The 20,497-nt window shown below is 49.5% G+C and overlaps 1 protein-coding gene across 4 annotated transcripts in view; it reads right to left on the reverse strand.

Annotated features, from left to right (window-relative positions):
* Nucleotides 1-20,497, reverse strand: part of Ror1 (receptor tyrosine kinase-like orphan receptor 1) — a 245,547-nt gene that overhangs the window by 125,230 nt on the left and 99,820 nt on the right. For all 4 annotated transcript variants that reach the window (XM_013514431.1, XM_013514432.1, XM_005385320.2 and 1 more), the window contains exon 2: nt 15,572-15,643. Coding sequence is in view for 2 of the 4 variants with exons in the window: in XM_005385320.2 (XP_005385377.1) it covers nt 15,572-15,643 (72 nt within the window). In the remaining 2 variants the exon portion in view is untranslated. The remainder of the gene's footprint in view (nt 1-15,571; nt 15,644-20,497) is intronic.

A 20,497-nucleotide genomic window follows, 5' to 3' on the forward strand; every position in this document is an offset into this window, starting at 1 on the left:
AAAAAAAAAAAAAAAAAAAAAGAAATTAGGAAAATGGCACATTTCATGATAGCATTCCCCAAAATGAAATACTTAGGAATCAATGTAACAAAGGAAATAAAGACCTTTACATTGAAAACTATAGCACTTTGAAAAAGGAGCTCAAAGGGGATATCAGAAAATTGAAAGATATCCTTTGTTCTTGAGTAAGAAAAACAAATATAGTGAAAATGGCCATACTCCCAAAATTGTTTTACAGATTTAACGCAATCACAATCAAAATATCATAGCATATCTCATAGAATTAAAAAAAAAAATCTTAAAATTGATCTGGAACCAGAAGAGGTCCAGAATCGCAAAAGCAATTCTGCACAACAAAGGCAAAGCAGAGGTCATCACAATCCCTGATTTGAAATTATACTACAAAGCTACTGTGGTTAAAAACAAAACAAAACAAAGCAAAACAAAACAAAACAAAACAAAACAAAACAAAACCACAGTACTAGCACTAAAGCAGACAAGGATCAGTGAAATAGATTAGAAGATGCAGAAAAAACTCAAAACACACTCAGCTTCCTTATCTTTGATTAAGGGCCAAACACCTTCACTGGAAGAAAGATAGTCTCTTTGATAAACGGTGCTAGAAAAGCTGGCTTTCCACATGCTGAAATTAAAACTAGACCCATATCTTTCACCATGCACTAAACTAAAATCGAAATGGATCCAAAATCTAAACATTAAAACAGAAACACTAATTCTGCTGAATGACAGAACAGGTAGAACTCTTGAAGACACTGGTGTAGGCAAAGACTTTATGAACAAAACCCCAGTCTCACAGGAAATATCACAATGAATCAAAAACTGGGATTTCACCTTATTAAAAAGCTTTTGCATAGCAAAAGAAACCACCAACAGGGTGAAGAGACAACCCACAGTGTGGGGAAAAAAAATTTGCCAGCTGTTCCTCAAAGGACAAATATCTAGAATATATAAAGAACTCAAAAAAAAAATCAGCCTCCCCAAATCTAAAGACATAACCCAAAAATGGGCATCTGAAATGAATAGACACTTCTCAGATGAAGAAGTAGAAATGGCAAATGAATATATGAAAAAATATTCAACATCACTGGTCATCCAAGAGATGCAAATTAAAACAACACTGAGATTCCATCTCACTCCAGAGAGAATGGCTATTATCAAGAAATCAACCAATAACAAATGCTGGAGGGGCTGTGGGGGAAAAGGAACCCTTTTCCACTGTTGGTGGGAGTGCAGACTGGTGCAACCACTGTGGAAATCAATGTGCAGATTCCTAAAAAACTAGGGCTAGGGGTTCCATTTGACCCAGCTCTTCCCCTTCTTGATATCTTCCCAAGAATTAAAAACATCATACAGTAGCAATATATGCACACCCATGTTTACAGCAGCACAGTTTGTAATAGCTAAATCTTAGAAATAGCCTAAATGCCTATCAATTAATGAACGGATAAAAAAGATGTGGGTTTTTTTTTAATACAATGGAGTACTACTTTGACATAAAGAAGGATAAACTTGAGACATTTCTAGGTAAATGGAGGCACCCTGAGACCATATTCTTAAGTGAAGTAAATCAGACACACATATTTTAATACCACATTATTTCTCTGGTGTGAGAAACCAAAACTGTAAATAAGGACAAAATGTATAATAGGTATTGGGAAATGGGAAGGAAATGCTCACTGGGAAGAGAAATAAGGGCGGGGGAGGGAGAAAGGAAGGAAGGGATGCAAAAAAAGAGAAAATAGAAGGAAAAAATGAAAACAAAGCTTTTGTAAATAAGGAGAGAGGGGCTGAAGGGAGGGGAGCGGGTGGGAATAAGGTCGAAGCAAGGGAAATCATGTATAGGGACAAACTCCCTGTGATGAATGCTGTCCTTCTGTGTATCTAAACTGTACCAACAAAGTAGAAAAATAAAGAAAGGAGCACTTTCCTAAGCTCAAAAGCAACATTAAGAACATTATGGGCAAGATTGAAAGATTTCATTACATAGAAATAAAATGTTTCCATGTTAAAATATACACACGTCACAAACAAGTTAAATGTTAAAGTAGTAAAAATGAAAACGTCACAGATTTCGAAATCAGTAACAAGGGACAAGTGGAATGTTCCTGGAGAAAACCATTGGCACTAAACAAAAAAATTCAACCCTAGCTATCAAAAAAGTGGCAGTAATGTGTGCTAGTTCTGGGCTGGTTACAATCAACAGTGACTAGCAGGAGTGACGGTACATGCCTGTAATTCCAGCACTCCAGAGGCTGAGGCAGGAGGATCACCGAGAGTTGGAGGCCAGCCTGGGCTACATAGGGAGACCCTGTCTTAAAACAAAAATGACAGTGACCGAGACAGTGATCATGCCCAGCGCTGGTGGAGGTGAGGAGATCTCCACACTGCTGCTGGATTTCTGAGAGCAGAGGGAGCAAGCTCCTCCCGGCACTTTTCATCACAGAACTATTATAACAGCATTACACTCGACCAACCCTGCCTTTCAACAATAAGAGATAGGCTTCGCAAATGGCTAAACATTTTACAATGGAACTCATTTAGTACAGCCAAAAAAGGAATGTTGCTAAAAATACCTGACTCAGAAAGCGGTTTGGGATATGGTAAAAGACAGGTGCCATTTACCAGTGAGGTTGCCCGAGTATGGCTGTATGTTGGTAACTGGATTTGTAACGTATAAGCATAAAGCAGACACAAAGAACACATGTTAGCAGCAACATAATTTTGGCTTCGTTTCATTTTCTAGCTTTCCTCCAATAAAAGTATTTAGCTTTTGAAAGTGATTTTCCATGAACTCATCCTCTTGCCCCTTGCCTCCCAAACGTGACTTCTACCTGGGTAAGACTTACTACAATGAAAAAAAGACAAGCAAAAGCAATGAGACTCCCACAGATAAAAACAGGACTATAAACAACAGAAAGCCCTCTCCTTAAAAGCATACATTTCCAAGACTTTACCCTCTCCTTCTCAGCTCCTTTGGTTTGGCTTTTGCATTTTTCTTTGTTGGTTTGTTTTTGAGACAGGATCTTGGTCTGTTGCCTAGGCAGGCCTGAAACTCTTGGGCTCAAGGGATCCTCCTGCCTCAGCCTCCTGAACAAATGCACTTCACCAAGGCCAGTCCTCACGGCTCGAGAGCATGTGCCCGGTGAGTAGCTGCAGATGACTGCAGATCTGCTGGTGTTTCCTTGATGTAAAAATCAAGAGTACAAAACAGATGGCATCACTTTTCAGTTTACAAAGCATGACACAGCATCTGCGGCTGACTTCTGTGGACAGCGGAGCAGGCGGAAGAGCAAGGACCTTCCCAAGGCCACCCTGGCAGTCAGGGGCTGTGCTGGGCTCTGGCTTGGTTGAGACTAAATCAAAACAGTGTGGAGATGTTAAACCAGGGCCTGCGGTCCCCCCACGCAGAAGAGCACAACAGCAGCTCATCCGGGTGACTATTTGATTTATTTAGAGTATTCTTACTTTTGTTTTCTTTGGTAAAATTCACATAATCTAAAATTAACCACTCTTCCACAGGAGCGTTGGGTAACTGTGTGTTCGGTGTTGTCAAACACTGTTCCTGCCCCAGTTCTGCCCCTGCACCTTTCCCCTTCTAGGTATTTCCCATGAATGGAGCCAGACAACAAGGGCCTTGGAGTCTGGCTCCCCTCACTCAGCACGAGGAGTTCAAGGCTCCTCCGAGGCGCGGTGTATCAGACCTGGTTCCGTTCTACGGCTCAGTCGTCTTCCCCCGTGGGGTGACATTACACATCGCTCACCGTCCACCCAGCGGCGGCCAGGAAGGCCATTCCCACCACTGTTTGTTGTTACTAGTGAATCCAGGAACGTCTCTGCGTGCGTATTTGTCTGGGACCTGTTTTCAATGATTTTGAAATTGCATACATATGAGTTTTCTTGTGTGCCTTACCTATTCTTATCTGATTACCAGAGTGTAGGATATTTACTGAGGAAAATGTGGATATTGAAAGCAAAACATGAATAAGAAAAATCACCCAAGGGTAATTAGTAAGATCCTCTTGCAGAAAGGATGTTTTGTCAGCTAAAAGGCTTCTAATCCGTTCTTTCTCTCCTCTTGTAAAGGGGCTTATTAGCTTAAAGCTAGGAGGGTATTGGGAACACGCACTCCGTAGCTGGCAAAGCCTGGATTTGATTCTGACTCTGCCATTCCCTGGCAGAGCCTGTGCCTTTCTGTCTACACGGTGGACCTAACGGGCCCTCCTCCTGGGGTTCTGTGGCACAGTTAATGGGGCTTGAAGACTGTGGCTGTCACCATGGCCCCACCAGGGGACCTGCTCGCTGCCCAGAAAGTCGGCAGTCAATAAATGTGTGTTGAACTGCTGAGTGGAGGCAAGACCCTCTCCCTTTGGGAGAGTGCACCTCTCCGTTGAGAAGACAAAAGAAATCCGGGTGGGGTGGTGCACACGTGTGTAATCCCAGCACTCGGGAGGAGGGGCAGGATGAGCACCAGGGGTTCCTGGCCAATCCAGGGTACACAGTGAGAAGACAAGTGAAGCCATCGGCAAGAAATGCTTGCCGGTGAAGCTGAACCCTACGCAACAGAGGATGATGGCCCGGGACCCTTAAGTCTCACTCTGGCCCCAGGAGACGTAGAATCTGCGGCAAAACAGGGCCAGCTGGTCTCCACTGTAGCACTGGAGGCAGAATGGGAGCTCTGACACGCGGGGAGTTGAGCTTCCTACTCTGAGCGCAGCAAGGTCCAGGGCAAGAAAGCTTCAGGCGGAACCAACCGGCCAGAGCGGCGCTCACACTCTGCCTTGACAGGCAGAGCCACCGCTCAGAACTGGAGACCATCGTGAGTTCTCAACCCCGCAGGGAGCCCGGCCCGGCACAGAAGTGCAGCTTCCCGGCCCTGTCGGCCCCAGCACTCACCAGGCGGTCTGCAGCCGCCTCTGCCTTCCCACTTTTATGGGTCCTGAGCCCTGCTGTGGACAGGCCGTGCAGGCTCCAGGGGTCTGGGCCGCGCTGCAGCCCCCCAGCCCCCAGGGAGCAGCCCGGGGGGCGGGGCGTGCGGACGGTGCAGGCGTGAACCCTTCTGAGCCCTAGAAGCTCACGTTCGCATGCTTCTCAGTTGCGTCCACCGCGCTGGACTGAAGCGGCTGCACGTATGTCTGTGGGTGTAAAAGTAATTGCGCAAAGTTTCTGTCTTTCACGAAACTGCAGTTTCCAGCAGTAAGACTTTCTCTCTGTTTTTATTTCCCCCTCCTGCCCCACAGTAGGCTCTGTCCGAGGGAGACGCTCCGTACAGTAAATGCGGCATCAAGGAATCCAAGTGGCAAACTTCAGATCAGTGGTTTTCCTTTTTCTTCCTTTCCTGGTACAGGCCACTGAACCCAGGCCTCTGCTCTAAGCTCCATCCCCAGCCCTTTTTACGTTTTATTTGTGACACTATCCACTAAGTTGTCCAGGTTGGGCTTGAACTTGGGAATCTCCTGTCTCAGCCTCCCAGAGTGCCGGGACTGTCAATTCAGTTTTGAGGCAGTATAATTCACTGGGTCAGGACATGGGGTTGAATTCTACATTCAGTGCTTTGTGACTCTGAGTGAGTTAAATCTTTCCATCAGGTTCCTGATGTTACTGCAATGAAATGTTATGAATTTAGGGGCTTAAAACAACAGACATCTATTCTCTACAGTTCTTGAGGCTGACAGCCCCCAGTCCAGCAGGGCCACGCCCCTCTGTGGCTTCTGAGGTGGACTCCACTCCTCACCCCGTCCAGTTTCTGGGGGCGGCCTGGCCTCCGGGAGCAGGTATCTACACCACTCTGATCCTTGCTTCTGCCTGTGAGATGCTATCTCCTCCGTGGAGGGGACTCCCCCTTCCTCGGTGAGCTATAAGGACACCAGTGGTCATTCTGAGACCACCTGGGTAAGCAGGATGATCTCAAGATCCTGAACAACCTGTGCAAACAACCCTTGCCAAGTAAGGTAAGGTCACAGGTTTCCAGGGATCGGGACCGGGACGTGCCTCTCCGGGACCCACTGCTCAACCTCTGTGCTTCTCTGAGGCTCAGTTCTCCACATCTGTGAGATGTGTAGATGTCTCAGGACAGCTACGGGGATTAGACACACCATCGTGTGAACCACTTGGGGCAGATCGTGGCAGAGCTGAAGCCCTCTGCCCATGGAAGCTGCTGAGAGCTGCCGTTACTTCAGGGAGCGGGGAGATTTTATTTCACGAGGCAAAACATTGTTCCATGTGGGAACGGTGCAGGAGTTACGCCAGCACACTCAGACATTTAAAAAATGTCACTATCAATATTAATCTTACTTCTCTATATTTGTGGGCCTGAGCTGAGCCTTGTCAGTATTTCACTACATTCAGTACAGAGAGCCCTGGGGAATCAGTGTTCTCCCCATTCTACAGACGAACAACGCTAAAGCTCAACTTTCGGAACCTGAGTTCACCATAAAACGTAAGCACAGGCCAAGGACTTCTCACTCCAAGCTCAGGTCTTCTCTATATTTCCTCGGAAAGTGCAGGCCGGTGAGGGAGCAGGGTCTACGCAGCACACGCGGCTGAGTCACCTGTGCCCCTAGTTGGTGCTGGCGAGGTGTACGGGAGTGGCCGGAAGACCCCCACAGGAGCACATTAGATTCACCTGGGGCGCTTCAAACCTGCAGATCAGACCACGCCCCGAGCCATGAGGTCAGAATGTGGGGAGGGAGGAACTCAGTGTCAGTCACTTCTGAATTCCCCGGCTTCAGCACTCCTGCTCACCCGGTTCCCAGCTTTGGTGGCACAGGGGCCAGCGCTGAGGTGGAGACCTGGGCCAGCCTGAAGGTCAGGCTCACAACAGCTGCGGGCTCGAGAACACCTGCAGTGATGCCTTTCAGGTCCTGGGCTCTGGGTTTCCTTGCTCACTGATTTGTCAAGCACCCAAGCCAGGTGTGGGGCCACCGAGAGGCCCAAGAAGACCCAGCTCCTGGTTTCCGAAGGCCACGGCCTGGTCCACACTGCAGCGGCGCTCTTCCTAGTCACCCAGAAGACCTGCCTGAAATGAAGATGCTCCGTAAATATTGCTTCCTGAGAAGGGAGGAAGAGGAGAGGGAGACCGCACAGGAGGCAGCATCACCTGGTGAGGAAGAAGGTACTCTTGGAAGCAGGCAGAGTCAGGAGAGATTTCTTGGAAGCAGTGGAGCCCAGGTGGGGTCCGTGAGGACCAGGAAAGCCAGGGAGCGAACTCTCATGAGAGCAAAGAGCAAAGCGTGCACAGAGGCCCAAAACAGGACGCCGGACGGCACGGTGAGCAGAAGCAGTGGTGAGGAGGCGCGCGGAGCCGGGGGAGGAGGCAGGAGGGCTCTGTACCACCTCCTCCTTCCACACAGCCTTAGAGGTGGAAGTCCGCAGGTCCTTAGGCCAGGCTTGGCCACAGCCTCAGGTCCAGGGCTGGAAAGGCCTTCTGTGACCCCGGGAAGCCCAGGCTTCTGGCCGCACCCAAGGCCACACCCCAAGGCCAGTTCTGAGGAGGTGGACCTGGCCAGGAGGCTCTCAGAGAAGGAAGTGGGTTTAAATCAAACTAAGAGACCAGCCAGCAAGGAGAAAAGACAGCCTGGGAAAGTAAAAAACTCCTCTCTGCTGACTCCTGATTATTTATGAGTCCAAAAATGCGCCTTGACTTGGCCAGAGATTATTGAACGGTGGTAGCAAAGCAGTAAGGAATCTGAGACCCATGGTCGGTGGGAGAAAAATATCTATGATTCCAAATGGCAGACAGGGAGCCTGGCGTGCGAGCTGCATGAGAGCTGCTGTCCCCTGGGGTGGGGTTTGCTGAGGGAAGGAGCTGGGCTCCATGCTCCTCACTGGGCCATGGTGGCCCTCAGCCAAGCCCCTGCAGGCCCCATTCCTCCCCCTCCTCCCTGCTGAACACCACTGGCAGCAGCAGGCAGGGAGGCCGGAGTGATGTAAGGGGCTGGGTGTCCAGGGCTGGGAGTGGAAAGGCCGCCGAGTGCCAAAGCCATGGTGCCTGGGGCCAGCCACCCCCCTTCGAGCAGGCCTTGAGGAATCAAGAGGTCACACCCGCTATACTGTGGCAGATTCCCGTACGCTCTTCATGAAGGGCTCTTTCCCAACAAGGACTGGATTTGTCTGGTTCAGAGGGTCAACAGGGCTCCAGAGAGAGAGCTCCTTGCTGGAAAGGAGCTGGTTTGCAAGTCACACCTGGGTCCCAGGCGAAGGCACCGACTGTCATTAGTGAGGCTGAAGTGGACACACAGCGTCAGCAGGCAGCGCCCCAGTATTTCCAGGTACCCAGATCCCTGCTTCCTCTCCAGGTGTCCCACACGGCCTCCATGCCCCCACCATATTTTTAAAGAATACTATACAGAAACAAAAACTAACAGTGAGAGTGACCTTGGCTGGTGAGGAAGAGCTTCGGTGAAGCCATGAGCAGAAGGCTGCAAAGAACAAGGGGAGAGGACTCTGGGCAGGAGCCAGAGCGTGAGGAAACTGCTGAGGACGAGCTCGTCTTGCGGAGCGGGGAGCAGGGGCGTGCGGCTGACGCGAAGGAGAACACGCGGAGAGGCAGCTGGAGGTGGGTCTGACCAAAATACGTGGCACGCATCTAGAAAGATGCCAGACGGACACCCGCTACTGTGTAAAATCAACGCACATGAATAAAAATACGTTAAAAGAGATAGAGGCGACGGCCTGATCAGCAGGGCCCCGCTTGCGTGACCCAACTGGCACCCAAGCTGGGGCGCCTGCCGTGTTCTGTGGTTCCGCCGCTGTCCTGTACACAAACCACTACCCAGCCCTACCCTCTGGCTGCAAAACCCAGCCCTACCCTCTGGCTGCAAACCACCACGTTTCTCTGTTCAGATGGGGGATGAATTGAGACACGGCTTGATAGTACCGCCTTTCTCTGAGTTGGGGATCAGACTATAATGAGTAATGACAGTTCCTTACATGTAAAGAACTGTATATATTTTAAAGCGTTATACTCACAAAAAAACCAGTTTTTAGAAATGTTTCTTTTTTGTAAAAGTAACTCCAGAATTTTAAACCTGTTACTGTAGTGGCTCTGAGAGCATCTCAGGATACAGGGAGGACACACAGGTTAGGAGATTTTCCGAATGCACTAGATGGTTTTCAGGAGAGAGAACACTTTCCACATACACTGGGAACCGCAAATCCAAGCCACATGTGTAACTTGAAATTGTGTAGCAGCCACATTAAAAAGGTCCAGGTAAATTACTTTTAATAATACACTTCACTTAATGCAGCATATAAAAATACTGTCATCTCAATACATAATCACTGTTAAAATTGATAGATTTTTAATATACATGAAGGCTTTGAAATCTAGTGTGTGTTACACTTATTACATCTCATTTTGCAGCAGCCACTTTTCAGGTGCTCAACGGCTACTGGTAGGTGCCGACCACTGGACTGGACCCCGGCATGGGGAAGGCACCCAGACCAAGAAGGGGCATGGTCCTTTCAGGTGAGAACACTGAGGCTTGCGCCTCACCTGGCAGGTCACTGACCTGGTGGGTGAGCTGAGCTGGGACTACAGTCTCTGACCTTGTCTGCTCCTTCCCCAGACCAGACAGCCTCCCCCTGGGAACAGAGGCGGACGTGAGGGGGCGAGAGAACTACTAGGCAGCACCCATCTGCTAGGCAGCACCTCTCTTTCTATAAGCCCTCCCTGACCCTCTGAGGCTGACATCACCTCTCCTGTCCCTGTAGGAGGCTGCAGAGGCTCCCAGCCTTTGGTAATTGGCAACGGTAAAGAGATCTTGTTTCAAGAACGATGGTGCCCAATTCTGCCAAACTTGGGGGTCTGAATGCCACTCGAGTGCCTCAGGAATTCCAAAAGTAATTCTTCCAACCCACTAGCAGTCTTGAAGACAGAACATGAGGCTGCAGGTACTGTGAGGGAGTCAGGTCAGCCCGCCACGGCCATCCCTGTCCTGCCACCCCTCCTCCAATGCTCCTCCAGGTATCCACTATGAGGAGCCTAGTGAAGGGGCCCAGCTGAGAGTCTACTGGACGGGCTGAGAGTCAATACCACCAAGGCGGACCAGTTGTGGGCCAAGAACAAACCGAGGATCAGAGCGGGTTCACAGAAGCAACTACTGAAGAACTGGAGAACTCGGTAAGGGCCTGATGCTGACGGTCAGAGGGGAGGCGTGAGTGGGGGACTGAGTCCAGGCTGCACCTGCTACGGCAGCCAGGCAAGCAGCTGTCCCATCAGCACGCAGACAGGTGCCCACAGACATGCTCCTCGATGAGGAAGACACAAACAGCACACTCCACAGGTGCAAAGGAAGGTCAGCATTGTGGTGGGCCCAGGGCCCACATAGGAGCTACACACACCCCTACCATGCGTAAAGCTCTGGGATGATCAAGGAGGCCAGTGCTTTATGTAAAAACCAAAAATCAAACCAGGACAAAAATACCCCCAAATTAGATCAAATAACAGACAACTATTGGCGCTGGAAGCAGACTTCATTATTAGTTTAAGTCGCAGGTTCTCTCCCTTTCTTCTGTCTCTAGGCCCAACATCCAGGCCCTTCTCCAAGAGAAACATTTGGCTTCCTGTAAAGACCTCCTGTGGCTGAACATGGGAGAAGGGAAAGAGGCTCCTGCCCCTCTCACCCCAGTACCCCGAGGTAAAGCCAAGGCTGGGCCCCCAATAATCAAGGTATTCCAGGTGGTACTTGTTGCTGAAGTGTTTGTTTCAGAAATTATCCCCGTAACCCATCAAGAGTAGCCCTTGAGGGCTGTTTCCAGGGGGCTTTGTCTCTTACATTTCATTTCCTGTTGGGAAGGACAAGCAGGCAACTATTCAGGCCACTGACTGAACAGAAAACCAGGACCTGAGGGAGGCTGGAGACTGCGGCGGGGTAAAGGGGTAGAACAGAGCGGCTGGGTGAAGAGGAAGGCATTAAAGCTCACCAAGCAATGGATCTTCTTTTACCGCCTCTCTGTACTGGCCATCTTTCCCAGCACCAGGACAAAATCTCCAACACCCACGACCTAAGGAGGACAGCTTTCATTTGGCTCATGGCTCCCCAAGATACAGTCCATGGGCACCTGCCTCCAGCATGGAACATCATAGTGGAAGGGCCTGGCAGACGAAAGATGCTCACTTCGTGGTGTCAGAGAAGCACAGCAGAGAAGAGAGTCAGAGAGGAGGGGTCTAGGGACCACATGCAGCACCCACAGTCACACCTCCATGACCCACCCAGACGTAGTCAAAAGCGTGTTTTCCTAATCCTCAGGCAACTCCAAGCCAACCAAGTTGACTCAGTGAGGCTGAACCACTGCCCTCTCTATACAGCTGCAAGGGAGATAACACACTTAGCTGTGTGTCACACATGGATCCTTGGGCTTGGCCTGAAGGCTGTGGTGGGAATCTTGGCACTGCCGGTCATAACTGTGACCTTCAACCAAGTCCTATAAATCCATGAGCCTCAATTGTTATTGTTCTACCACACGGGGAGGTGTCCACTCAAATCATGCACACGACCTGCTTAGCAAGTTCTTCACACCTGACAGACGGTCACACACAGTTGCTACAAACCAGCACACCTTGGCTTTGACCTGAAACAACTGAATGCCATGTTGCCTGCCATGTACCAGGCATTGCGTCAGGCAGTAAACACACAACAACGGATAAGAGAGACCGTGGCTTTAAAGAAGTGGCATAGTCGGGATAACTCCCACAGCACGTGGAAAGGACCCAGATCACGGTCGACGCGGAGCAAAATGGCACCTCAGTGTCAGCACTGTGGTCCGAGGAGTCCATGAGAGTATTTGTTTACGTTTGTTTCTCCCTCAAGCCTGTTGACCAAGGTGGGAAGGCCTTGTGTGTTGATTAGCGTCACTGTCTAAAGTGATACTAAGTAGGGAAAAAGCTTCAGGCAGTCAGCAGAACTGGCACGGGCACAGCACGAAGACCGGAAAGAAACGGTATGTTCAGGGAAATAGACACAAGTGGCTGAAACAAATGGAGTATAAAGAACGAGAACGGGGGAGAGCTGAGAGGAGTGAGCAGGGGCTGGACTGTGGAGGACTCTGCTTACCCGGCTGACATGTGACTTGTGTGGGGACACCGAGTGTGGGAGGCCGAGCGCACGCTGCTCACCCGGGATGACTGAATAGGGTGTGCAGTCCCCACCCCAACTCCGGAGCATGGCTGCCTGACCAGACTGCCTAAGTACCCACAGTTTTCACTACTGAGCCCAAGGTAATGACCATATTCACCCCAAACAATGTCATTTCTTCTTCTCTAGCTTATCACACTCGCTGGCCAGGGGCATTTTCACAACCAGACGAGGTAGTACTTTTTTATCCCACCTCACAAATGAGAAGCATGAAGCACAGACTGGTTCGGTAGCTTGCCGGAAGTCAAACAGGAAATGCCAGAAGTCACACAGGAAACAAGCAGTGGAGCGAGGATTCCTACCTTAGCCTTGAATCAGTTCTCTCAACCACCCTACTCTCCCACTCTGTTTTTCTGTTCACCGTTTCTCTCTTCAGCTGAGTTCATCCACTGTTTAACTCATCTGATGAATTTTTAATTTCCACAATATCATTCTTCAATTCTAGAGGTTTTGTTTGTCTCCATAAACATTTTATACATAGGTAGTCTCTCAAACTGACCTACTGCCTTTCATCCCCACAGGACAAACTCTTCCATCATTTTGTCTGCTGACTCTTGCTAATGGTGTTTCCTTACTCCTTCATTCATTATAAATTTTAAAAGTAAACTTAAAATACGCAGGACTTTTCCATTTTTATCAGTTTTGATTCTTTAAAATTTCCTCTTTTGGGAGGAAACAGACCCTCACACACTGGAATGTTGAGACATTTTTATAAGCCGGTTTACCACTGTTGGGGTCTCAGAGTTTAACCAAGTTTTTGTGTTATCTTTTGGGTTTGCAGCTGGCATGGCACATTACAAGGGTACCAACCCCACACCTATGTACTGCAGAGGTTGGAGCTTGGATTCCTCATGGGCGATCCCAGGGTTCTGCACAGGGGACAGACTTCCATCCCAGTCTCAGCACAGTTTCCCTTACTTCGTACTCAGCCTGGGCTCTCCTCACTGCTTGGCTCTGTGGCAGCCAGCACTGCAGTCCCTTGGGAGCATCACACTTGTTACATTTTCCCAGGACCTTTAGCTGCAAGTGCCTCCTCACCAGTCACCGCCGGAGCGCTGTGCTTGTTCTTCACTCCGAGAACCCCAGGCCTCTCTTTCTGTGTGCCAGCCCAGCAGTGCATGTTGTTATTTCCACCAGCATCTTTCTGTGACTGGGGAAACGTTCCCCAAAAACGCAGCCTCTCAAAGTGACTGGGAGGCTTTGAGCATCATTTGGATAGGAGCTTTTCCAATGAGTGTCCGAGTTCATGTGGGACAGGAAGCTTTTAAGATGAATTTATAGATCCTAATTCTTCAAGCCGCACTCGGATCAGCAGAGGAATCAAGAAGGATCGGCTCAGTGCATGAATAAGTAAATTAAGCAGCTTTGTCTGCTCCTAAATAGGAATTAAGACCAGACTCCAATAATCTCCTGGCAAATGAAGCCAAGAGGCCCTGAAGTCATCCAGGCTCTCTGAAGGACCACGCTGAAAAGGAAAGGCATGTGGGACCTGCCTTGATCCTGCCCTCCACCAGCCACTTACTGCCGTGGACACCGCTTCCTTCCCTTCCTTCCCTTTAATTAGCCACTGCTAATTAAACCCGCTGGCTGGAGAGCAATTCCAAGTGCGGCAGGCTGAGTTCTTGCCTGGCAGCTTTGCTGACTTTGTGACGCACACCCATGACCTTCCATATCCATAATCAGAGCCTGATCAATAACACTCTGACTGGAGGGATAAAATTTCCTGTTGGTGCCATAAATTCACACATGGACAGTGCCTCACACAAGGCCTGACACAGAACAAACAGTTAACTTACTTGTTTCCTCTTCTCTATTGACAAAATTCCACAAATACTTGCTGAAAATCTACTGCCTCCCAGGCATTTTGCTTGGTTCCTGAGACGGACAGGAATAACACAAATCCCTGTGTTAATCCTTCATTAGCAAAAGAACTTTCAGATCAAATTTGACAACAGAAATAATTATGACAAATGTTCTCTGACTTACAGTGAAAAGGTATCTCCCTTCACCCTGCATAACTGAGCAAAACCGGCACAAGAACTGTGTGCACCGGTGTTTCATAGAATAAAGGGAATCTCTGCTCAGACAGGACTGAGCTCCCGTGAATCTATGAGCAGACAAGGTGGCCGGTCACACAAGGCACCTGTGACAATGGCCTTGAGCCCTTTACCGTGGACCACAGAAGTGCCTGGACCAAAGCACAGGTGGGGCCACACCCCCTTGTACAGGCAGGTGTAACCTGTTGTCCCACACAGCTGGATTAAGGACAAGAGTCTGTGTGAGATTTTCTGATCGAGACCAAAAAAAAAAAGCAAAGAAAACCGAGGAAAATCTACCAACAAGGAACTTGCGGGCTTGAGAGAGAGGGAGAGCACGTAATAGCGAGCACGCCAGGGAGGAACAGACACAAGGGTTTGGGAGTTGCAAAAGAGGATAGGCCACTTCCTGCTGAGGGGCGGGTAAGTCCATGGGATGCGTAGAATTTATGCTGCCTTTTAAAAAGTTTTATTTTATTAGTACATCCTGGCAATACATGAAGCTTACATTCATCTTGGGGGCATAGGTGGATGTACATAACACAATTTGCTTCCTTTTTAGACCCCTCCCCACTCCATCCACCTCCCTCCATCTCTAGATCCCCTCTCCCCATCTGCATTATGATGGTTATATTATTTGTAGTTCACGTTTGTAACGTATAATGCTTATGCCCAGTCATCAAGGAGAAATACTACACTGACTTGCAGAAGGTGGAGCACGTGTCCCGACAGGGACGGACAATCCAAACTGGAAGCTCAGGATGGAAAAGAGGAAGTCTGGCTAGAGACACACACGGGGCACGGAGGGGACTACAAAGAATCAAGCCTGGAAAAGCAGGTTTTGCAGCATGCCACTGACCACTAGAGGACAAGGGATCTCTGCAGAGGGGGCCAGTACTTAGCAACAACTTCCGAACAGGATCCTGCACCCCACGTGCATGGGTTGCTAACCTCTGTCTGCACAGGCAATTCCAGAGCCTCAGGTGCTCTGATGGGAACCCAGCAAGCACCTCAAATGCTCCTCACAGAAGGTCACCAGACCCTGACCAGTCCTGGCTCGAGCTGGACCAGATCCCCTAAACAAGACTCACTAGACGCAGAGCCAGGAAGATCGGGAACAACCCTATTTCACATCTTGAAGTATTTTTACCATGTGGAACATTTTAGAAGAAGGGAAAGGAAGAAAAAAACCTCTTCAGAAACAAGAGAATTCTGAGTAATTAAATGTCAAATGATCCCAAAGTAAGCTGGGGATTTATTTTGGTCACCACTTCCTCTTAGTGATCTGAAACACAGTCCACTGCAAAGACGGCCCTCCCAGGACCGCACCCCGGGTGTCGCCCCTCCTTCCTGGCCTCCCCTGCCGTCCCCGCTGTGTACCTTTGTCAAGATCACTCGAAATGTTCCATGATGAGGTAGGCACTAACTCCGCAGTGACTGACAGCTCGGTTTCTGAAAAGACAGACAGACAAGACAACATTAGGTACAGCAGCTTGTAGGCTGTTAGAGCACTGCAGGAGATTTCCACAGGGGACACCTCCAGACAGGGCTCCTGCAGCCCCACAGCTTACTAAACTGGCCTGCTAGCCAGTGATGCAGTGGGGAGACGTCCGACAGGCCTTCCAAGTAGACAAACCATCAGCCTGGTGGGGGGACCCTGACTTTCAAACTCTGGCTTGAAGATCAAAATTAAATACTACAGCAATGAAAGAACACACCAACAGATAGGACCAGATATTATCAAGCACAAACTTTCTCATTAGAAGACCAACACATCCAATAGATGCCCCATGGGAAACACGAACAACGGTGCCTTTGGTGCTGACTTCACCGACTATTTGCAAAGGGGTAGCAGCTCTCGGAACAGACAAATTCACCTCGACGTGGGTGCTTGAAGTCCAGACAGAAGAAAGCTAAGTATCTGATCACACAGTCCTGTGTGGTCACAAACCTTAAAATGTAATTTTCAAAAATCCCCACAAATTAAAGCAAATATGCAAATCAATACTCCGAAAGACTTAAATACACTATGAAGCCTTAAAATCTTTTCAGCAATAGACTGTAGTGGTCAAATGACGTTTCTGTTGTTTTTGAAAATTTAAACCATGACATCATCCTAACTTATTTTAATAGGGTTATCCTAACCTCCCTTAGGTTATGTCTATGAGCACACATGTGTGCATGTGTGGGCACATGCACACACACACACACATGCTCACCATAGTACTGGACATTAGCGCTGCTGCACTGGACCTTAGGGGCCCAGCCCACCCAGCCCCTGGCATTCTGCGCCCCCTCCTCCCCCTTCAGTGTGGCCCAGACACGCTCCATATTGAGCCCGGCCTCTGCTGCGGTCTCTCCAGAGTGGTGCGCTCTGTCTAGGTAGCCACTAAAAGCAGGTGTGAGCTGGAGGGTAAGTGGCAGGATTGGAATGCAAATCCCAACCCTTGGGACTCCGAGGCCTGCACACCTCCCACACTTCCCAGGCTTACTGGGGCTTTCAGACCTTACCCCCAGCTGACCTCCAGCTTCACCTGTTCACAAAGATAAGCAGGCTTCTACATTTCCTTATTTACGGATGTGAGCACTGCCGAGGGGCCACAGAAGCCGCACATCCTGTCCCCAGCAGGGCTTGGCCAGGAACAAGATGTTTACCCACTGAGACCTTCCAAAGGTGACTTCCAGTGTGTGTTTACCTGCCAGCCACAGCAGAGACAAAGGGGCTGTTTATCTTGTGCAGGCTCTTTGGCTTGCCTGCTTCCCTGTCCTAGGAGCAGGTGGGAGAGAAATTAAGCAAAAGCCAGATGCCCTCCCCACCCTGACGGTGCAGCTCTCCTTCATCCTGAGCCAGAGAGCAGAGCTTCTTGGAAGGGGGCTGAAGTCGGGCAGGCGGGACGGCGGGGATCTTGCAGAACACGAAGTCCAGACTACCAAACCAGAAGAAAGACAGACCCAAGTAGAGAAAAACACACCTTGAGGCAGAGCTTCTACCACACCCTGGTCCCGGGGCAAGCTAATGGCCAATATTTTGGGGTCCTGCAAGCAACTCCATCCTCCCTATGTGAAGCAGCCCCGTGCACTGGGACACCAGACTCGGGGACCTGAGAGACAGATGGGGCATCAGGGTGGCATTTGAGCCGAGTGGTGAAGGGTGCAGAGGGGTAAGACAGACCCCACCTGCGTCTCCATTCACCAGTTTCATAGTTTCACCCAACTGCTGCTCAGGTAAACCGCCAGGAACATGGGTTCACTTTACAGGGTTGACTTCATAGAGCGCTAACTCTATGTTACTTGGCTTTTCCAGCCTGAATTCGAACTGCTGATTGAATATAATGCAGGACCACCGACAAATGAATAGATTCCTGGCACAGCACACAGCAGCAGGGCTCCCCAGGTGTCCCCGGACACTAATTGCCACTCAGTTCCTGGGCAGCAGCGAAGATAATTTCAATTTCCAAGCTCATTAATTGATTGTGCTGATTCTGAGGAATTTTGTTCTCAGCTTCAAGATTCATTCCTTCAGATAACCAGGCACATGTTCAGCTTCTCAGATTAAATGATAACAAAAACATGAAATATTTTAAAATATGAATAATAACCTCCCTGAGAAGCGTGACATGCTGAGGCCACACATTTTTAGAGAAAAGCTGGCTATTTCATGTGAAAAGTTTCTCATTCATAATTCTCCCTCGAGAAGTGACGCCTAACTATTTTTTCCTCAAAGGCTGAAGTTTAAGTGAGCATCTCAGCTTCAGCGACAGAAGAGCCAGGGCCACCAGTCGTGACCCGCCAATATCCCAATGATGGGTTCTGCTCTTCTCCCGTTATTCCCAGTAAGCTGGAAGAAGACACATTTCCAAGGATGAGGTGTGATCACAAATACGATGGGTGTCTAAATATTTTGAAAATTTTATTACAGTAAAAGGCAGGCTGCCATGCGTCCCTTTTTCAATATTACACCAATCCAAGCCAATCTTTTCATTTTGTGAGGTTTTCCTGAACTGGTCACCCGCCCTCTAGGAACTCAAGTGTTTATATGTGGCTTTATCCAATTTAAGCAAACCAAGTACATTTTAGAAAAATTCAGCCTTCATCTTCCTCGCCCTCTGTGGGAGAGCAGCAAAGCTCAAAGCAATTCTTCTGGCTTGATCAACAGGGGCCATTATCTTTCCAGTTTTCCTGATGATTGACGTTTTGGCACTGGTTCTGCGAGCCGTAAGGTTTTGGTATTTAACCCGAACAGTGGGAGTGTTATTTGGAAGGAAAGAAAGAAAAAAGGAAGGGAGGAAGGGAGGAAGGAAGGAAAGAAGGAAGGAAGGAAAGAAGGAAGAAAGGAAGAAAGGAAAAGAAAGACAGACAGAAAGAAAGACAGACAGACGGAAAGAAAAGCCTGCACTCTTCCTGACTGATGAAAGTCTGTGCTCCTGAAGGCACGGCTGGCCCATCTCAGCGGTGGGCAGACAGAGCCCACCACACACGGGACGCAGCTTGTGCGAGAAGCAGGAGAAGTCCAGAGTCCCCGAGCCCAGCGCGCTTGCACATAGAAGGGGCCTGAGAGGTGGACTCACTCACCGGACTCTACTGTTTGCATGCACAGGCTCGCGTGGAAGCATCGCACAGGGCACCGAGGAGGGTTTAAGGGCATAGGAGGCGCGCACAGAGCTCTGCCCTAGACCTTCCTTTGGGAGCAACGACTCCACTCCTACTTACAACATTTACTCAGGTGCGAAACTTTCTGCTGCTTAAAAATTACTTTTTTCTTTAAGATTGTGGCACAATGCTCTCATTTATAGATGAGGAGAGTGAGGCCCGCAGTGGTCAGGTGGCTTTGCCAAAAATCACAGTAGTTCTAAGGTAGAGCGGGGCCCTCGCAACGGCTGAGCAGACATCAGGAAGCAGAAACCTGCGCTTCCCAAGGCTCCCTGGGGACGGCCACCCTGCCCGGGACTGGTGCAGGTAGGCGGAGGGCAGGTAGAGACCACAGGGACGGTGGCCCAGGGCCTGTGCGTTAGAAAGACTGGCACAGGAGCACAAACAATGCAGTCATGGGTTCACTCAAGTACAGCAGCAGCAGTTTTGCCAATTCTGGGTCTTCCAGTTCTTTGGGAGTTTTTATTCTGGATTTTTTCTAAAAGACAAAAAGAAAACCAGCCAGTGCCTGAGGAGGCAGGATCTCCTCCAGGATATTATGGAGTGCTAAGAGAAATGCTGCCATGATGCAAAGCTGGACCCTCCCCAAGAAGAAGTCGGGGCCGGGCCCAACGCTAACAGCCCTCGCTGGCCCTGGCGCTGCCGGGCACTCAGTGGACGTGCAGTGCACCGGAACGAGCTGCACCCTGACCTCGCAGCGAGCTGGCAGCGGAAGCGGCTGGAAAATGCTCAGCTCGACTGAGGTCTTATCTGCCTGGAGAGCTCGGTTTCACTGCCTTCCGGTCTCTGCAGAGCCCTCTCCCCTTGGGGTTCTGATGCCACCTACAGTTTCCCTCTTCTTCATGTGGTCACACGAGCGCCTCCTCACCCGCGCTTCCCTCTGAAGAGCCTCCTGGGCATCTCCCCTTCTTCCTCGTCCTCTGCGGCGTCTGTCTTTGTCTCAGGCGTTTGCCCTCCCCGTTGTGTCCGATGTACACTTGCATTTCATATTCTATAATCTAATGCTAAAAGCCGAGGGCCTAGCAAATTTCTCTGGCCAGTTCAACACCATCGGTCATTTAAAATAAAAAAGGAACAAAACAACATGCTCCCATCACTCCCATTTCATCACAGCTTGAGAATTTATTCTTGACTCTTGGACCAGTGAGGTCTTGGCTGAGTCTTCCACACAATGAAGGAAGCTACACTGTACCGGGTGCTCCACAGAATACCAGCAGCAATTCGGAAAACAGATGGTCAGAAAGCGTTTTGAAGAGCACCTTATGTTCACCTGGTGTTTAATGCTATTAAGTTCGTTTGCTCGGTCACCAGCCATCTGTTTACCCCTGTCGACACCTGCTGTGCTCTGCATCAGCTAAGTGCTAGTCAGCTGCTGGGGGAAAAGGCAAACAAATCGGGACCCTTCTTATCCCGTGGAGCCCACTGTCTGGCAGGGCCGCAGAGGAGCAATCAAAGAACGAAGACCGTGGGTGGGGCGCTGCCAGGGGACAGCACGGTCCTGCAGGAACCGGTCCTGACTGCAGTTTGGTGACGAGCCCCATGTGCTCCACAACAAGCAATGAGTTCAGATCTCGCAAGGAGGTCGTCATCCTAGCAAGCATCCTCGCAGGAAGTCCTGGCCGCACGACTGCCTCTGTCTGCAGAGCTCGGGTGCTC

Source organism: Chinchilla lanigera, unplaced genomic scaffold, assembly GCF_000276665.1.
Source record: "Chinchilla lanigera isolate Chin_1 unplaced genomic scaffold, ChiLan1.0 scaffold00022, whole genome shotgun sequence".
NCBI classification, from domain to species: domain Eukaryota; kingdom Metazoa; phylum Chordata; class Mammalia; order Rodentia; family Chinchillidae; genus Chinchilla; species Chinchilla lanigera.